At 33.7% G+C, this 18,283-nt stretch overlaps 1 protein-coding gene across 8 annotated transcripts in view; it reads right to left on the bottom strand.

Annotated features, from left to right (window-relative positions):
- Vav (Vav guanine nucleotide exchange factor) overlaps positions 1 to 18,283 on the bottom strand; it is a 384,489-nt gene that overhangs the window by 115,317 nt on the left and 250,889 nt on the right. For 5 of the 8 annotated variants that reach the window (XR_011334865.1, XM_069839772.1, XM_069839773.1 and 2 more), the window contains one exon: positions 1,794 to 1,943. The exons of 2 other annotated variants lie outside the window; for them this stretch is intronic. Coding sequence is in view for 4 of the 6 variants with exons in the window: in XM_069839772.1 (XP_069695873.1) it covers positions 1,794 to 1,943 (150 nt within the window). In the remaining 2 variants the exon portion in view is untranslated. Of the gene's footprint in view, positions 1 to 1,793; positions 1,944 to 18,283 lie in introns of those variants that run through there. One more of the 8 variants, XM_069839779.1, reaches the window with a different exon arrangement.

Below are 18,283 nucleotides of genomic sequence, written 5' to 3'. Positions count from 1 at the left end.
TATCTGCGGTTAGATCTGTGCCTGGCCGAAGTTTCAACACAACCTGTTGTCGCCATCCTGGCTGCAACGAGACGGAAACTCTTGGTCACGTGTTGGGATTTTGTCGAAAAATGGAGCTGCTCCGCAACAATTGATGCCATAAGGCCAGGACCGGTATTGCTGATGTCCTCAAGCATCACGGATGGGAGGTATACGAGGAAATCGTCTGCGTTTTATCCTTGGATTTGAACAGAAGAGCAGATATTGTAGCCATCCACAGGACTCAAACTAAGGGAATAGTTCTTGATCCTACAATCCGGTTTGAGATGGATGCCCTGCAGGCACAAAACGTTGATGAGGAGAAGAAATCCATTTATGAGTCCTGCATCCCATACCTAAGTGAGAAATACAACCTTCCCACTAGTCAGTGGAGTGTTTCTGGTCTTTTTTTGGTGCACGTAGCACACTTCCTAAATTCACATGGAATATTTTAAAAGCACTCGGTCTCCGATTTTTTGAAATTCAAAAAATTTTATTGGATATTCTTAAGGATTCAATCCAAATATTACATTACCATTTATATTTTGGCAATTGATGATTCTATTGGGTTTGCATTTCTCTGGATGTTTTATTAAACAATTCCTGCATTTAATCTTTTTGTCTTTCTGAATTATTCTGTAGTGCTTTTATTCTGGATCTTTATGGTCACCCTCACTGAGGGCAGATTATTTTGTTAAAAATAGTTGTTGTTACATTTTTATCAAACTCCATACAAATTAATGTAACTGGTTTAAGTATTAAGCCTACATTTTACAATGGTCAAGTAAATATAGCCATATTATATTCCTTAATATAGTACATTCCTGTATCTTTTGAAATCTCATTATTTTGAATATGCTCGTCTGTTGTTGTTTAGTCACTGTCTGAAGTGTCTAAACCTCATAAGTGACACCAACAAGGCAAAACATTTCTTTACAAGATTGTAATGATTATAAATAGCTATCGATCACTGCAAATACAAAAATGATGTGCAGTGGAGATGACTTGGATTTTCTGAATGATGACTGAAGTGCCTGATTCACACTTAGTCTTAGAGATACGTCATTTTCATTTTGAGAAACATATACAGTGAGGAACATAATTGTTGAGCAGGCAAAAATGTTTCAAGGTCTATAGTGCAGTTCATAAGAGGCCAAGGGCGCACCAACGAGAGGGGTCCATCAGGTCCGAACCACCCCCCCAAGTGATAAGTTATAACATTTTTACAGAGTTTTTAAGCATTGATAGCATATAATTCTGTTATCTGTAATTTTACCGAAATGATTCATGTACATGTACATAACACTTTTGATTTGACATCCATAGTGACATCACAGTTTCTCCACAAGATGTTGAGATGTGGTTAACAAACTAAAGAAAAAGTCAAGAAGAGTGGACTTTGTAAAAAAAAAAGTGTGTATGTGCATTTATGTAATTTAATATCCTTTTATTTATTGGACCATCCTCAAGAGAAATTCCTGGGTGCGTCACTGTAAAAGGCTATAGTTTTAATTCTTTCTCAGCATTGATATGTAAATTTAAACAGGAAAGTGAAATGAATATCTCATCAACATATGACCGAAAACTTTCAGCTTGGAGCATGAGCAGTGTGGCATTCTTTGACTTTTAAAAAAATTGAGTCGCTCAATTATTATGTCCCTCATTGTACAATAAAATTAAAAGAAAACATAAAAAAAAAAGCAAGATTTGCTATTATTCATGCAAAATTTAAAAAAAACTTAAAGTCTAGATGATTTTCTGGTAAAAGTACATACCCAACAAAATTTTCACTTAAACTTGCATGTTCGTAACAGGTAATAAGTTCCACAATGCTTTTAAAATAGCGTGATTCTGAAAGATAGTAATGAGGTACACCCTCCATATCCTTTTCATACACTTTCATATGCTTCACTCTGTCATCAGTCCTGGAACAATAATGGAAAGTATTACAATATAAAGCAGACTTCTGTGAGATTTATAATTACTCAGTTATTATTTCCTTATATTTATTTCCCTCACATATGAATAAATATTTATACCTTGTCTTGTGTTTATTCTGTGTTGCCTAAAATGGTGATATTGCATCATAATGATCGCATAACAAGAAGTCCTGCTACTGATGTATGACTAGTGTTAGCTTGTAATTCTCGTATGAATGAATGGGGGTATACTAGGCCAAAGGTCCCAATTCCTGACAGTAAACGATTATTTACAAGTAATTATTTTCCTTCTTCAAAACAATTACATACAAAACTTTCCTAGCAATGTCACGTTTTAATGACGTCTAGTAGCTTTATAGAGTAAATCCTTAATATAAAAGGGACATAATTTTCCTTCGTCACTGAGTTAAGGACTTTGTTTCTAGAACTAATTGCAACATCGCAGTAAATTCAGTAACACTTACCAATGCATGCATCGTTGCATCCTCAGCAGTGAGGGTGATTATTAGGGACAGGATTTTTATGTAATATCAAGGTGTGAAATATGTATATATTTATGTAAGAAAAATAAGCTGAATATGTACTAAAATATGTAAAATCATGAAAATATTTAATATCAATATCTGGCAGGTATAGGATAAGTAAGACTCTCCAGTTGTGATTTCATAGAGCACCCGACTTTTTTACCGCACACTTCACACATTACTATTTTCCCCATCTGTAGTGAAAGCTTTGTTCATCGCAATACATGATTTTATGTTTGTCATTAGGGTTGAAGATAAGGGACCATTTTAGTTAGTTAAAAGCAGTAGATAAATTCACTTGCACTTTATACTGTAAGTACTAAAACTAGAGAACTGAGTGAAAGGAATGACACAACAATACTGCAAGCACTGTTTCACTTTACTAGATTAGGAGAAAATAAGAGGAGATGTGGGACACATGCAGTTTAGCTGCTCCCTATAAGAAACAACGTACCTACTAAAATCTCAAACTATAAGCATTTACAAACTGTTGTTTGAAAAGTGACATTCCTGTCTCATTCAGAAGGATAGGATTATTCCAGCCGAGAACCATACTTTCTAATTCCTTGGAAAATCCCATTTCCGTATAGGTCTACTAAATTTAAAGTAAAGAGGTCAAGCAATAACCTGAAAAGCTATTTATTTTAATTTTTCAACATCTTTCCAGTTTGTTCCTTTACTTTAGCTTCTTTTCAAACGTCGGCTACTTTATTGCGGCTCATGCCAGACTTAACATGGGTTTTCCCTCGAAGGATTAGGAAGAGGTTGGGTAAGGTTGCAAATTGCATGGGAACGCCTTGTTAAGATGTGTGCAGAACAATTATAGTTCGAGACAAATCATGTCGTCCTCGTCCCACTCCACCGCATGAAGGCAACACTACTTTCTGAGTGATTTTTACAATAGTATAAGAAACTTTGCCTTTTGTTCACTCATATTTACAGTGGGGTGAGTGCCACTATTACTTCCTGCAACTAAGAATGTTATGTTTCGTCCCAAAATATATCCTTTCTTGGGTAGGTAAAAAGGCTTTTTAAATCTGTGTATTTCAAATTGTACCCAGCAGAAGGTTTTTTTTTTTCCTTATAGAGAAGCAAAAATGAATAAAAACCTTAAATATGTTAATTAATGTAATACCAAGCCATAATATGTAATGTGGGGTAAATATGTAAAAATATGTATCAAATTTTAATATATTAATGGTAATTACAAGATTCGCAAAGATTTGTTATTTATATACGGTTAGGTTGAAAGGAATGTAATATGCAATTACATAAAAATCCGGTCCCTAGTGATTATGTAGTCTATTTCAACATCAGAGCTGTTTCACGAGATGGCTGCCCTTGGTAATTAACCATTATAATTCACGAAATAATTTCATTTTTACATTTGCGCATTAAATAATGTTGTTTTCTAATGCCAGGCATTTGACAATAAAATAATTTGACCTCTTGCACTCCAATATTTTTCAAAGATACTGTCATGGTTAGCCACTGATGCACAGATTTTGAGATGTTCTGAATCCATTTCTTGATTTGAATTGCACAATGGACAGTTAGGAAACTGATTTATTCCAATTCTATGCAGATGCTTGGCCAAACAGTCATGGCCTGTTGCCAATCTAAATGCAGCTACAGATGATTTGCGTGGTAAATCGGGAATCAACTGTGGATTATGATGCAGAGAGTTCCATTTTTTTCCTTGATATTGTAATATCAAATTTTGTTTGTTGAAGTCTAAGTATGTAGATTTAATAAATCTTTTCACAGAGTAATACGTAGATTTAGTAACAGGTCTGTAAGTAGCAGTTCTGTCCTTCTTTGCTAAAGCATCCGTATTCTCGTTTCCCAGGATTCCACAATGGGATGGTATCCATTGGAATGCAATTCTTTTATTGAGTGTTATTAGTTGAGAGAGCATTTTATTTATTTCTGCTATTTGAGATGAAGGTGTGTGTCTAGAGACTATTGATAGAATAGCTGCTTTGGAGTCTGACAATATAACTGCATTTTTAAATTTATTGATGTGGCAGAGAAGATTCCTGAGACTTTCACTTATTGCAATGATTTCTCCATCAAAACTTGTTGTTCCATATCCAAGAGATCTATAAAGTGAGAAGAGACAGCACGTAACACCTGCATCTGCACCTTGTTCCCTGGAGATCAAGGATCCATCGGTGTATAAATGAAGCCAATTTTGTGGAGGGTACCTAATATTAATTGTCTCTAAAGACAATTGTTTCATTATTTCAGTGTTTACTTCTGATTTCAGTATTTCTTGTGTTAAATTTAGGTTATACTGTATATTTAATAGAGTTAAAAGGCTTGGTTTAATTTGTAAGTTTTCTTTTAAATTCAGGACATTTATTTTCTGTTTTAATTCTTCAACCATGGATATGAAACTTTTTTTGAATTTTTAATCTACAGAGAGGACTGTATGAATGCCAATTGTTTCCTCGTAATCTGATAAGTTTTTCATATTGAATCAGTGCTTTTTCTTCTATTGTCATTTTGATGCTGTTAATATTAGTGAGGAATCTCATATAATCTATTGGAGTTGTTTTGATTCCACCAGTAATGAGCCTGAGAGCTTGGTTTTCAACAAGTTATATTTCGTTTATGAAAGGTGAAGTAATTAAAATTTCTCTGCAGTACGTCAGCACTGACTGTATAAACATTTTGTATGTAGTGTTCAAAGTATTTCTAGAGTAACCCCATATCTTCCCTGCTAGTCTTTTCAGAAGGGAGAATCTTTTACGACCTTTTTCAGAAATATATTTCAAATGGTTGTTCCATGTTAACTTATTGTCGAAAATAAATCCAAGATATTTGGATTTATAAGTCCTAGGGAGGTGTTGGCCATTGTATTGGATATTGAATTCTCTTTCATTTTTACCAAGTGAAAATATTTGGTAGTTACTTTTGCCTAAATTGAATGTCATCAAATTTGATGTATTCCATTCATGTAGTTGATTTAGAGCTTTAAGAGCAGAATTTTGAATTTTGTCTCTATGTCTGTGAGATCCGGAAGTCCACAAAACTATATCATCTGCAAATAGTGCTGTTTTTATGTTTGATTCCCCTAATAGGGAGGGTAAGTCATTTATATAAATATTGAATAAAGTTGTGCTGAGGACAGCGCCCTGGAGTAGACCTCGGTATGTTTATCAATTTCATATTGTGGTGTGCCGATAAGCTATTAATATTTGACTGTATTAAACTCATGGACTCGACAACATCCATCTTGTACCAATAACGTCAAACCACTGACACATAGCAACATATATCTATGATTTTCACATCAATCTATTGACCAAAATCAAATGAAATGCTTTAATAATACACATTGTTAATAATTATAGACATGTTAGTGATATGAACAGTACTTCGTTTTAGTTCGTTGTTAAAATCAAGATCAACAGAAGCAGCCCCATCAAACGATGTTAAAAACTGGCAAACACAGCCAACAAGTGCTCACAGTGTTTTAAAGTGTCCTATAACGTTTTATATTCCTCTGATTATATTTATAGTTTTATATCACTTTTAAATAATTCTAAATCTTTTAAATTGTACTAAATGGACTGCAAATGATTTTAACTTAATGTAACATGTGTATTATAGACCAAATTAGGTTAAGTTAGAGCAATTCACTTTAGCAAGATCCGAAAATCATAATAAGTTCCATACCATAAGGCAAGGTTTTCATCATAAATGTTCATTTAACACTCTACATCTGAATATGATACAAATGTATCGAAAACGTTAATGTAATTATTAACTTTTAAGATAAGCAAAGGTGGCACAGTAAATAAATAATTATAGTCAAACTTAGTATGTTTGTCTGTAACTAGAAAGTGAGTTATTGAATTTAGTAGCAATGAATCTTTGACTAAGGAATTCTGATATCCATCTGAACATATTGCTGGAGATACCTAATTTCTGGAGTTTTAGTAATAATTTATGTCTCCAAACAGAGTCATATGCTAATTGAAAGTCAATAAATATTGCAAAGGTATCTTCTTTCTTGTTAAAACTGTCTTTTATTTCTTGGCCAAGGCTTATGGCTTGTTCATTAGTAGAGTGTAGTTGTCGAAAGCTGGCTTGTCTTGGTGATAAAAGATTTTGAGATTCTAAATACCAAGTTAATCTGTTGGAGATCATTGACTCCATAGTTTTTGCTACCATGCTTAATAGTGCTATTGGTCGATAACTATTAACATCATGAGCAGGTTTCCCTTTTTTTGTGAATTGGTACAATGATTCCTTTCTTCCAAGCTGCAGGAATTGAGGTGTTCCATGATAAATTAAAAATGGATAAAAGTACAGACTTGGCTTTTCCCTCCCCCAGATGTTTCAAAAATTCTGAATGAATGTTGTCGGGACCAGGAGATTTCTTGGTTTTTAAATTTTGTATAGCTATGCTCAATTCTTTGGAAGTAAAATTTTGATGAAATATTTCAGGTTTTGTGATACTGTGATATTTATGTAATTCTCTTTTGATAAATTTGTCAAGTTTTTTTGATATTGGGATGTAATCTGTGAGAGTTTGAGTAGTGTTTATTAAATGCATTTGCTATATCTCTACTATCTGTTAGTGTTTCGTTACTTGTCTACATTATTGCGGTTCTGGCACAAATCCAGAATTATTACTGGTAACATCAGATATCCATCACGAAACCAAGAAAAAAATAATTGAAGACCCCGGATCTGGCCACAGAGTCGTCATTGCTTCTATCTATCTCCACCAAAACCGAAGAAAAGAACCCTACAATAACAAAACAACATGGAATTTTAAGAAACCGGATTGGAAACTATTTACTACAGAACTAGACGAACACCTCAAGCTCAACACACCACTAATGGAAAATACAAACTCAGATAGATTGAACAAATATTTCTGTGAATCTATTTTTAAAATTTCAAAAAAGCACATTTCACGAGGCAAACCAAAAAAAAAAAAATACACCCCATTCTGGACAGAAAACCTGAATTTATTGAAACAAGATAGAGATAAAGCAAGAATCAAAGCAGAACATAGCAAAACACCAGAAGATACTCAAGATTAGAGGAGGAAGACTGCCATTCTTAAAAAAGCATTAAATAATGTTATGAACTTTATTGTGAATCATTCGAGTATCAGTAATTAATAGTATCAGTAGACAGTGGCGGCTCGTGAACTTGTGGATTGGGAGAGCTGCAGTAGATTTTGGTACATACAAATTTCACTTCTTGATACCATTACTAATAAGCAGGGAAAGGATTTATATGTAAATACATATTTACTTATAAAGCTAATATAATTTATATTTTGCATTATCTTTATGTTTCACAATGTGTAGGGTTGAAAAATCCTACTTTTATTTTCCATATTTTTCCATATTTTAGAGTTTAGTACATATTTTCGTTAATTTCCATATATTTTCCATATTTCATATAAAACAGTCCATATTATATTAGGTTTAACAATAAAACAAAACAAAATTCCATTAACTTTTAAAAATACATTTCAACAATAGAGATTTAAACACATGTTCAGTAATCCCTTTAACATCAGAGTTATTTGAAAATTAGCAGTCCTATCAACAATGGGAAAGTAAGTTACAAAACTGTATTAATTTAATTTAAAATTTTTAACAGACTTCAGTTGTGCAGCTCAACAGTTAAATGCCAGTCAGAGTACACATAGGTTCAGTTTTGTAAATCATACTATAAAGACGGTAAATATGCCAAAAGTACGTCATTCAGTCAATTTAAAATCAAAACTAACAAGTTACATTTCAGAATTTAAAGAAGATGGTTTATCAACTGACAATAAAATATTATTTTGTAATTTGTGTCAGTGTGCAGTATCATCTACACAAAAGTTCCTGGTGCAACAACACATTACAACTAGTAAACATCAGGCCAACAAACAACTAAATTCCAAGCAGAGACAATTGTTTTTAACACAACCAACAACATCGAATGTAAGATCTGAGTTTAACATCGACCTGTGCCGTTCTCTCATCTCTGCTGATATTCCTCTCTACAAACTAAAGAATAAGGTCTTCAGGGAATTCCTTGAAAAATATACTCAACATACAATCCCGGATGAGTCAACACTTAGGAAGACGTATGCTCCATCCATCTACGATGAGACAATACAGAAGATAAGAGGTGAAATGAAAGATAGTTCAATTTGGGTTTCCATTGATGAGACTCCCGACAAAGAAGGTAGACTTGTTGGTAATGTAGTTATCGGTTTGTTAAGTGAACAATATTCTGAACGAATTCTTTTACATTGTGATGTTCTAGAAAAGTGCAATAACAAAACTATAGTTAAACTGTTCAACGAAGCTATGGGTATCCTGTGGCCAAAGGGTATTATGTACGATAATGTGTTATTCTTTATTAGCGATGCTGCCCCTTATATGGTCAAAGCTGGACAAGCATTATCTGTTGTATATCCTAAATTGACTCATTTTACTTGTGTGGCGCATGCATTTCATCGTGTGGCAGAAGTGGTCAGAGACAATTTCCCTAAAGTAGATTTGTTGATTTCATCAGTGAAAAAAGTATTTCTCAAAGCTCCCAGTAGAGTTAACGTGTTGAAAGAAATGTACCCTGAAATTCCATTGCCACCAAAGCCAATTTTAACTAGATGGGGTACATGGCTAGAAGCAGTTGAATATTATGCCGAACATATAGACTCTATTAACAATGTTCTCCTTGCATTGGACTCTGAAGATGCAGTCTCAATTGATACTGCGAAAACAGTTACCTGTGACATAAGTGTGAAGAATGACTTAGCTCACATTCAGCATACATTTTCATGCATCATAAAAACGCTCAAAAGTCTCCAAAATAGGCACCTTTCACTATCTGAAAGTTTTGAAATTATAAATAGTACTGTGGAACAACTGAATCGTGGTAGAGGTAAAGTTGCAGATGCAGTAAGAGCTAAGGTGGACACTGTACTTTCAAAAAACCCTGGATATGAAGAACTACAAAAGGTTGTTGCTGTGATGAGTGGTGAATCAACAGTGAAGATTAACTTGGACTTATCCCCAGCAGACATTGTGAAATTGAATTATGTACCAGTTACTTCTTGTGACGTCGAACGCTCTTTTAGTCAGTATAAATCTATCCTCAGAGACAATAGAAGAAGATTCACTTTTCAGCACTTGAAAGAAATGTTTGTAACCTATTGTTATGGTAACAGACAATAAAAATTGTGTTTTGTTGAAACTACATTGGAAGATAAGGTACGTCCATTATATTTTTTGTTTAGTTTGATTAAAATGTACCAATATTTAACGTACATAGTCATTTTTTTATAATTTTAAGTCCATATTTAATTCCATATTTTGGTAAAAATCCATATTTAATTCCATATTTTGGTAAAAATAACTACATATATATTTACATATTTCATATATTTTTAGTCCATATAAATCCGTTCCCTGCTAATAAGTATAGGACAAAAATAAATGCACTACATATCGAAAAGCCAAAACTTTCTGACTTAGCTGGGAGATGTCTGTGGCATCATTTGCTAATTGCTAAAAAAACCTAATATCATCGATTTCAGTCTGAATTTCTGATCGGCAGACACTCAACTTGAAATCTACCATTTCATTCTGAATTGTCTTAGAATTACCTTTAAACAGTGGCATGTTCCAAATGATTTTTGAAAGGCTCGTTTAGATTACTCACAGACTGTAGCAACCCACGAAATACGCCAGAGTCCTTCGAATCGTTTTTTCATCATGTCCCCTAAGGGGAAATTCATATTGGCCACAAAATTTGATACAATCAATATTTTTAAAAATAATTTCACGATTTTTTCTCATGTTTGAGAATGTTTGTTCTGTTCGTTTCATTTAATTGCGCAGCAATATTAGTTTTGCCTAACATAGCCAATGAAACAACATTTTTCAGGTGAGATTGCGAAGATTCGTGCTTTTTAATTTTTAGGGACAAATGTCCTAAATCTGTCACACCACTCCTAGTCTATGCAGTATCACCACCGAAGAGGAGGCAACCACAAATGCTCAGCGTAAACTTCATTGTTATACTTCCTCATATATATGCACTATTTCGGCTGGATGAAGCTTGAGTAAAATTTAAATTGGGTAACGAACGACCCTGTAATTTCACTTCATTACATCAATCTTCTCTGCAAGGGAAAGTTGAGAAAAATAAAATTAATATTTTGTAATTCACACACACTCATGCTTGCACATTTGCACTGGTTAAGTTACGGTACTAAAATGTCACACCAAAGCAACACTCAGATATACTGATGGTCAACAATTTTCTAAAACTGGAAAAGAAGTCCCTTTCGTATTTCACGTGCTATATCATAAGGATTATACTCGTGCAATCATTTTGAGTTAAGGCAAATATTAGATTCTGCTGGAGACTGGATATATATGTAATAATATGGCAAAGAGAATATTAATTTCGTTATATTAACTCGATAGATTCTACAACAATAAGTATGCGAAAAGAAAATAAAAATTTTGTCATTAAGTTTCAAGGGAATAGAGAATCCATTTGACGTAGCATTACAATAGCGGTGTGGGAGGGGAGGAAAGATCTTCCCTTGTCACCTGGTTCTGCAAGCACTGCAGCGAAGTATGGATTTTAAACAGCAGCAGTTTCCCTCTGCTTCCCTTCACCTCTCTACCCCCTGACCTAGCAAGACACACTCTCTATGATCTGTCCCACCCTGCAGATCCCAGGACGACTTTGAATGCAGTCGAGGCGCAAAAAAGATAATGCATAAGATAATAGTACATATTCCCGGTCAGATGAAATATAAAGCAATTTACCAATAAAAGGTGTAACAATTCTTCTACAAATTAATTAAATATTATTTTTATTTTCATGTCAAAGCAGGGAGTGCTGCAGCTCTTATGGACAGGCTGCCCCTGTTAGTAGTGCTAAATTATAACAGCAAGGGAAAGGTATAAAATAGTAATGTGATTGTTTAGGCAGTTCATATGCAAATTTTAAATAAAAAAATCCAACTTCATTTCAAAATTTAGGCCAGTAGTAGCTGATTGATTTCACATTAGCTAAAATCAGATTTATGAAGAAATAAAATTCACTGTTCTTGTAAAAAGACAATAAAAACGTCTTAGGAATCTCTGGTTTTAAATAATTATTTTAGACAGCCATACAGCTCTTCTTAAAAGCAGATATATCAACACTAGGCAAGTGTGTTAAAACTGGACTATCATATGGTAGCATGTGAAACGTACTTCTAACACTAGTGCAAAAAGCATTTTAAACAATCTTTCACTGTTTGCGCTGATTGTCAAAATGATTTCCTACCAGATGTTACAAAACAGTAATCGCAACTAATCAATAAAGCAGTGGAAACAATGCCAGGCTGACTTTTAAAAATAAATATTTTCGGTTGAGAAACATGCACAAATTAAATAAATTCCTTCAATAATTATTATTAAAAATGGGTTTCAACCGAGGACCTCTCAATCTTTAGTCGAATGCTCTACCACTAAACTATACAACCGACTGCTTTTGATGTGATAAAGTTTCACTATTATGAGGGGGAATACAACAGTGGAGAAGTTGGGGGATTCTCTGTATACCAGCACAAGCTAAAGGCTGCTTAATTATTGTATTATTTTATTTTGTTCGTAAAGTTTCCTACACTTGGCCTGCAGCCTAATTTCCCAAACATCCCTATTCACAAACTAAAATGCCATTTTTAACACTTGTATAGTAAATAATTATTAATAAACTAGAATATCATTATGAACACCAATTCATTATCAATACTTGAAATGGCAATCATTCATTTTAAAATGGATAATCATTTTTATGGAAACAAATACAATGCTTGGCAAAGTAGGATATAGATACTCTAATTAAATACTCTAAAATACCTATACAATGCTATGCAAACATATTTTTTATTATTACACAAAATAATTTATACTCTCATTTGTAACATAAAAAAACCGATTTCCAAATTTAAACTGAATGCACACAAATTCCATATCCACAAATATTGTTCAAATTGGCTACCATTTTAGCCTCAAACCAGGGTGACCATATTTTCAAAATAAAAAACCAGGACATCCTTATGCGGCACTAAGTTTCCCAAAAAATTAGCTGTACAAACTACATTTAATTATCCTTACTTTAATTCCTATGATAAGAAAAAAAAAAAAAATACCTCACAAGGTCAGGAACAATTTTCAAATGTTTATGATTGGAGGAATCGATCATCACAGAGATGAAGCTAATTCCTTCACAATGGTTTTCATTGCAAAATGGGCCAGCACATTCACTAAAATCTTCTCTTTTTAGTACGACCGCAAGCAAACCTGTTTCTATTAAAAACTATCTAACAATGAAAGAAGAGCAGTCCATCGAACAAAAACTGCAGTAATATTTAGTGCGACCGCAGGCAAACCTGTTTCTATTAAAAACTATCTAACAATGAAAGAAATCAGTCCATCAAACAAAAACTGCAATTATGCTTGATGGTGTTGTAACATTATAAGTTAAAGTGCCTTCTTCTGGTGCAAATTTTTATTTTATTCTTCTTTCTTGAACCGTTGGCTCGAAATATACATATGTTGATAGTAAAGTTGCGTTTTTATGCTCTCTTCTGTTGATGTGGTCATTGATTTCAGCTCTCCCACCATTTAATATTAAAAATGTCTAGTTATAGAATGTAGCCTACACTCTATTTTGTCTTCCCACTTGAATTTCTGAATGTATGAAAAATCTTGTTGAAATTTATCATTCAATGAACACTTTCCTTTTAGTATATAACATCTTTGTGTTGTACTAGTAGACTACATTGTAAAACTCTTCTGTATAGATATATTTCAACTAGACTAACACCCCCCCCCCACCCCTACCATCGACAACTGCACATCGCAGAGCCAAAATCAGCAGTGGTTCAAGAGACACTGAAGACGACGACAAATAGCGTTGAAACGGGCCGTCTGTCGAAGGTAAATACCTTTTTAACACTTTTAACGTGTGACAGAGTAAATTTTATGTTTTTAACAAAGTGTTAACGAGAACTTTAATCAATGATTAAGACTTTATAGTACGATTAAGACTTTTTTTGACATGTTCCATATTCGAGCTGGAAAGCAATGTACGAATACCATGGAATGTAAATAAATAACAATACAAAAACTCACAGTCATTATACTCAGAAATAGGAGGCTGAGTCAAAAAGTAACCTTAATATATAAATAAAAAATCAGACTCACATAATAGATCGTAAAAAAAAAAACACACACGCACACGCATACTCGCATGCACGCACGCACACACCTGTACAACAGGAACACTTGCATTGAACGTAGTGATGAAGTGTTTGTAGTTTCATTGTACACATTCAATTAATAAAACAATTATTAAGGTCACTTTTTGACTCTCCATCATATAATGTAAGTAAGAAGCACATGCTACCAAGACAAGACCTAACTGGAAACTATCTGTTCGCAAACTTCATTAGTTACATTCTCATCACTACTATTGTTGGAAATAGGAGAGCCAACATATTTAGGTTCAAATGTGATTATTTTAACTCAATCTAGGTCTTACTATTTAAAAAACTGGTGCAAATCCAACTACTCTTATAAAGAGTAAGTGATTGATTAAAAACCTGGACTTTTTTGTGTTATGAGAAAGTTTCTCGAGACACTGGGACAAAGCATCCAAAACTTGCAAATCGAGCTTTCAGGTATAACTCCCTGTAAAGTTGATTTGAATAATTTTGAGAGAAAAATGTTCCGGGGCCGGGTATCAAACCCGGGACCTTTGGTTAAATGTACCAATGCTCTACCAAATGAGCTACCCAGGCACTCTACCAGACACTGATTCAATTTTTCCCTCTATATCCACAGACCTCAAAGCGGGCTGACAACCATCAAGCAACCAACATTGAGTGCACACAAACTCTGTGTGACTTAAATTGTGGTTTTCTATTAGCAAACAGTGACATGTATTATGCAAATCGAGCTTTCAGGTATAACTCCCTGTAAAGTTGATTTGACCAATTTCGAGGAAAAAATTGTTACGGGGCCGGGTATCAAACCCGGGACCTTTGGTTAAATGTACCAATGCTCTACCAACTGAGCTACCAAGGTATGTGATATCCGGCCCCAGAACATTTTTCCCTCGAAATTATTCAAATCAACTTTACAGGGAGTTATACCTGAAAGCTCAATGTGCATAATACATGTCACTGTTCGTTAACAGAAAATCACAATTTAAGTCACAGAGTTTGTGGTTCTGCACTAAATGGAAAATATGAGCTGCAGCACCATCATGCAACAACCACATGTCCTGCCTCGTTTATAATTGTACTTCTTCTAATAGATGAAGCATCTATCAATCATTGTGATAGAATAATATGGACCAATGAGTTGATTGTTCACTGTGGCAGCCCATACATTTATAGAGAACCTCACCTGGAAATGGTCTTGATGAATAGCATGACGATTTTCTTCAGATCATACATGTGATGTGGAAATTGAAATTCTGTTTCAAGTGAATGTGGCCTCATCAGAGGCAAGAATAATCCTCGGAAAATTTTCATTCAGCTTCAAAAACCATTGACAAAATGCATCCTATGTCGATTATCTTGTTCTGAAAGTGCTAAAAGAGTTTAGCCACGGTTGCACGGTTGACTCTAGTAGAAGGTCGGAAGACTGAACTTGGCAACACTGTGTCGTCTGCTGTTGTCAGTCATACTTCTGTTATATTTCACTAACATAACCGAAGAGTTTTAAAATGTTAATATCAGAAGAAAACCGTTAAAAAGTTATTCATACATTGTACAAGGAGCCAGTATAATACATTACAGATTATATATTGCAACAAAGTAAAGTAGGCCTAATTCTCTTCTGTACATATTTTTAAAATCTTGAATAATACCATCTCTTAACAAGTTGCTGTAATTTAGTACAAGGATTCGTAAGGGGTAAGTCGTGTCGTCATTATTATTCTCATTATTAAAAATATTACATTCATTATGTACAAAACTCAAACACGTACAATTCATAGGCGTGAATATTAAATACATTTTGTTACATTGTAATTTATTTAGGTCATTGGCCTAGGACGAATTTCAGCCAGAATTAATGGATTTATCCAGTTAGGCTAGGCCACTTTTTTCAAACTTCAGTAATATTAATTTATAAAAAAACACTTTAGATAATCTTAAAAGGAGTCGTGTCTTTATTATCAGATATTTTTATCTTATTTCCAACATCTATATGACAGTTCTGTATTGTTTATCAAAACATTATTCCATTACATTACATGCAATACTTAACATATACTGTAGAATTCCTAGGGCTAAATGTCTAGGCCTAGTCTGTACACTACATTAAATACGTTTTATCTTATTTAAGCCTACATTTTTTACATCTTTTTCTAAAAATGTCTGCAATTTTCTCTTACCATAATACTGGTTTACTGGCACCTATGATATCATTCCTTGCCTTTGAATATTATTATTTAAGTATGTTCATAATGCCTGAAAGTATTTTATAAGCAAATTTAACTTATTTCATTGCACGTTTACATACATCGTTTACAAAGCTAACAACACTACACAACACTGTTTTTGAGAGTAACTTCAACAACTTCTAACGATTTTCACATTTTACATAGTTTTCTTCATTAACACTGTTTGAAATCAATGTATTTACAATGCATTAGGCAATTGTTGCAATGTAAAGTACAAATAATCTGAAGGAAGAGTGAAGTCCTCCTCGATTTGATATCAAAATAAATATCTTGATTGTTGGTTTATTTCTCTTGTAAGTAATCAATACAAAGTGAGCATTGTAAGTTTGAGGATACCTTGAAAGAGGCATAAGCTGATATGTACAGAAGGCTGGATTTATCAGTTTCAAAGCTAAAAGTATCAGGATCTTGGATAACTCTACTGTTTCTTTCTGGTTCTGTATCGCCTGCTGTTTCAAATGTTTCTGAGGACCATTTTAGAAATCTATACTTGGCTGATTTCATGCCAGAATTTGAAAAGAAAAACTCAGCATAAATTGTAAATAGGTACTTTTCAATATGCGAAAGCAAGGCTTAAATCGCATATACAACACGCTCGTAAGTCGACCATGGCTAAACTCTTTGAAGAGAATAGTATAACAACAAATGTTCCTTCAGTGTTCTGATAACTGATCAATGAGACATTCAAAGCTCCTGGGCCATTCTTCTGCCGCTGCTGCTTCCTGGATTTTCTTCCACTAACTGAAAAATCTCCTCTGCAGTAGCATTTAATCCTTCCTGGCAGCCAGATCGCTCATGCCTACGAGGTTGCATACCTCTAATGTCCAACACTCTTTACACTATTCAAACAAAGATTCTAGCAACAGGTCTCCTGTTTGGAAATCTCACTGCCTCTTCAATTACCCATGAATAACTACCCAGTATTCATGGGTGGTAAATTGTGGATTCCACTAGTCTGTTCATGTAAGCCTAATGGTTGTATTTTTACTATCAATTGATAAGGTTCATCAGGTTACAAAAAAAATACCAAATCATATTAATGTATAGAATAAATTTCAATAACCAATCACAGAAAAGGATACAATTCATAATCCAGTTCAAGCAAAATGCCACAGAAGGAATAGATTTTAAGTTCAACTGTTCAAAATATAATCTTCACAGTCATAAGGAACTTGTTAAATTGTAAAATAGCGTCAGATTAAGTTCAAGCAATCTTCTTAATGTATTCAGCTGTTTGCTGACAACATAAGGTCCACTATAATCTCTTCAGTTCTTGTTTTTCATGAGAAATGAGGGGTATTTTGATTGGTGTTCATTATAGATGCCTGTTGCTAGTAGGCAGCACTGGGTGTAGTCAAATTATACTGCAGAGTTGTGTCTTCTGCAACTAGTACAGATGATTTTAATTTACTTCTTTTGTGGTTTATGGATGGACAGTATAGAAGAATGTGTTTCAGATCTTCATCATGATTATTACACCACAGACAAGTAGGGGTATCAGAAAGATGAAATTGTGTAGGTATAATTGTGAGACAATGTGACCTGTTCTGGCTCTTTTTGAACATGTCGGGCAAGTTTTTGTATATTTCCAGGTCATTTGGTTTTTTTTTTTTTTGTACGGACTGTAAAATTTTTCCTGTCAGAAGAGAGCCAATTGTTGATCCATAAGTGCGTAAAATGAGAGTTTACTGAAGCAAAGGCACTAGATAGAGATATTATTAGAAGATATCATATGTATACCACAATGTCTAGGTATCCATGAAATGTTATTTCCTTTTGTAGTTTTTTTAGTTTACTTAGTTGTTTCTGAATGGGAATAATTCTATGTGCGTATAGGTTTGATACATATTTGATTATAATATGTTGTTGTTTAATGCCAGGCATCTGGCAATGAATCCATTAGCGCTCTTGCTCTCCAGTACTTTTTATATTAAATATAGCCTCCTTGGAGTCGGTAAGTACGCAAATAGATTTTTCAGAAATTTGAGTAACACGCTAAAGAGCAGCATCACTGGAGTAGGATGAACATGGTATGAAGTAACTTTCTTGATATTTTGAAATATAATACCCTGCTCCTGATGTCCCATCATCAGGGTTTAGAGATCCATCTATATAAGTTCAAAATTTGTAACACTTTTCCATTGCTGGCTTTTACAGTATTACTAATTACCATTTATTAAATTCTTCACATTAATGGTTTCACTGAAGGTTACTATACCAAATATGTCAGCTGTTGAAAACTACATTTAAATAAATAAAGAAACAGAAATGCAAGAAAATTAAAAAAAA

The sequence above is a fragment of the Periplaneta americana genome, chromosome 11, assembly GCF_040183065.1.
Source record: "Periplaneta americana isolate PAMFEO1 chromosome 11, P.americana_PAMFEO1_priV1, whole genome shotgun sequence".
Taxonomy (NCBI): Eukaryota; Metazoa; Arthropoda; class Insecta; order Blattodea; family Blattidae; genus Periplaneta; species Periplaneta americana.
Note: the sequence above shows the minus strand (reverse complement) of the source record. Positions and strands in the feature narration are given on the sequence as shown.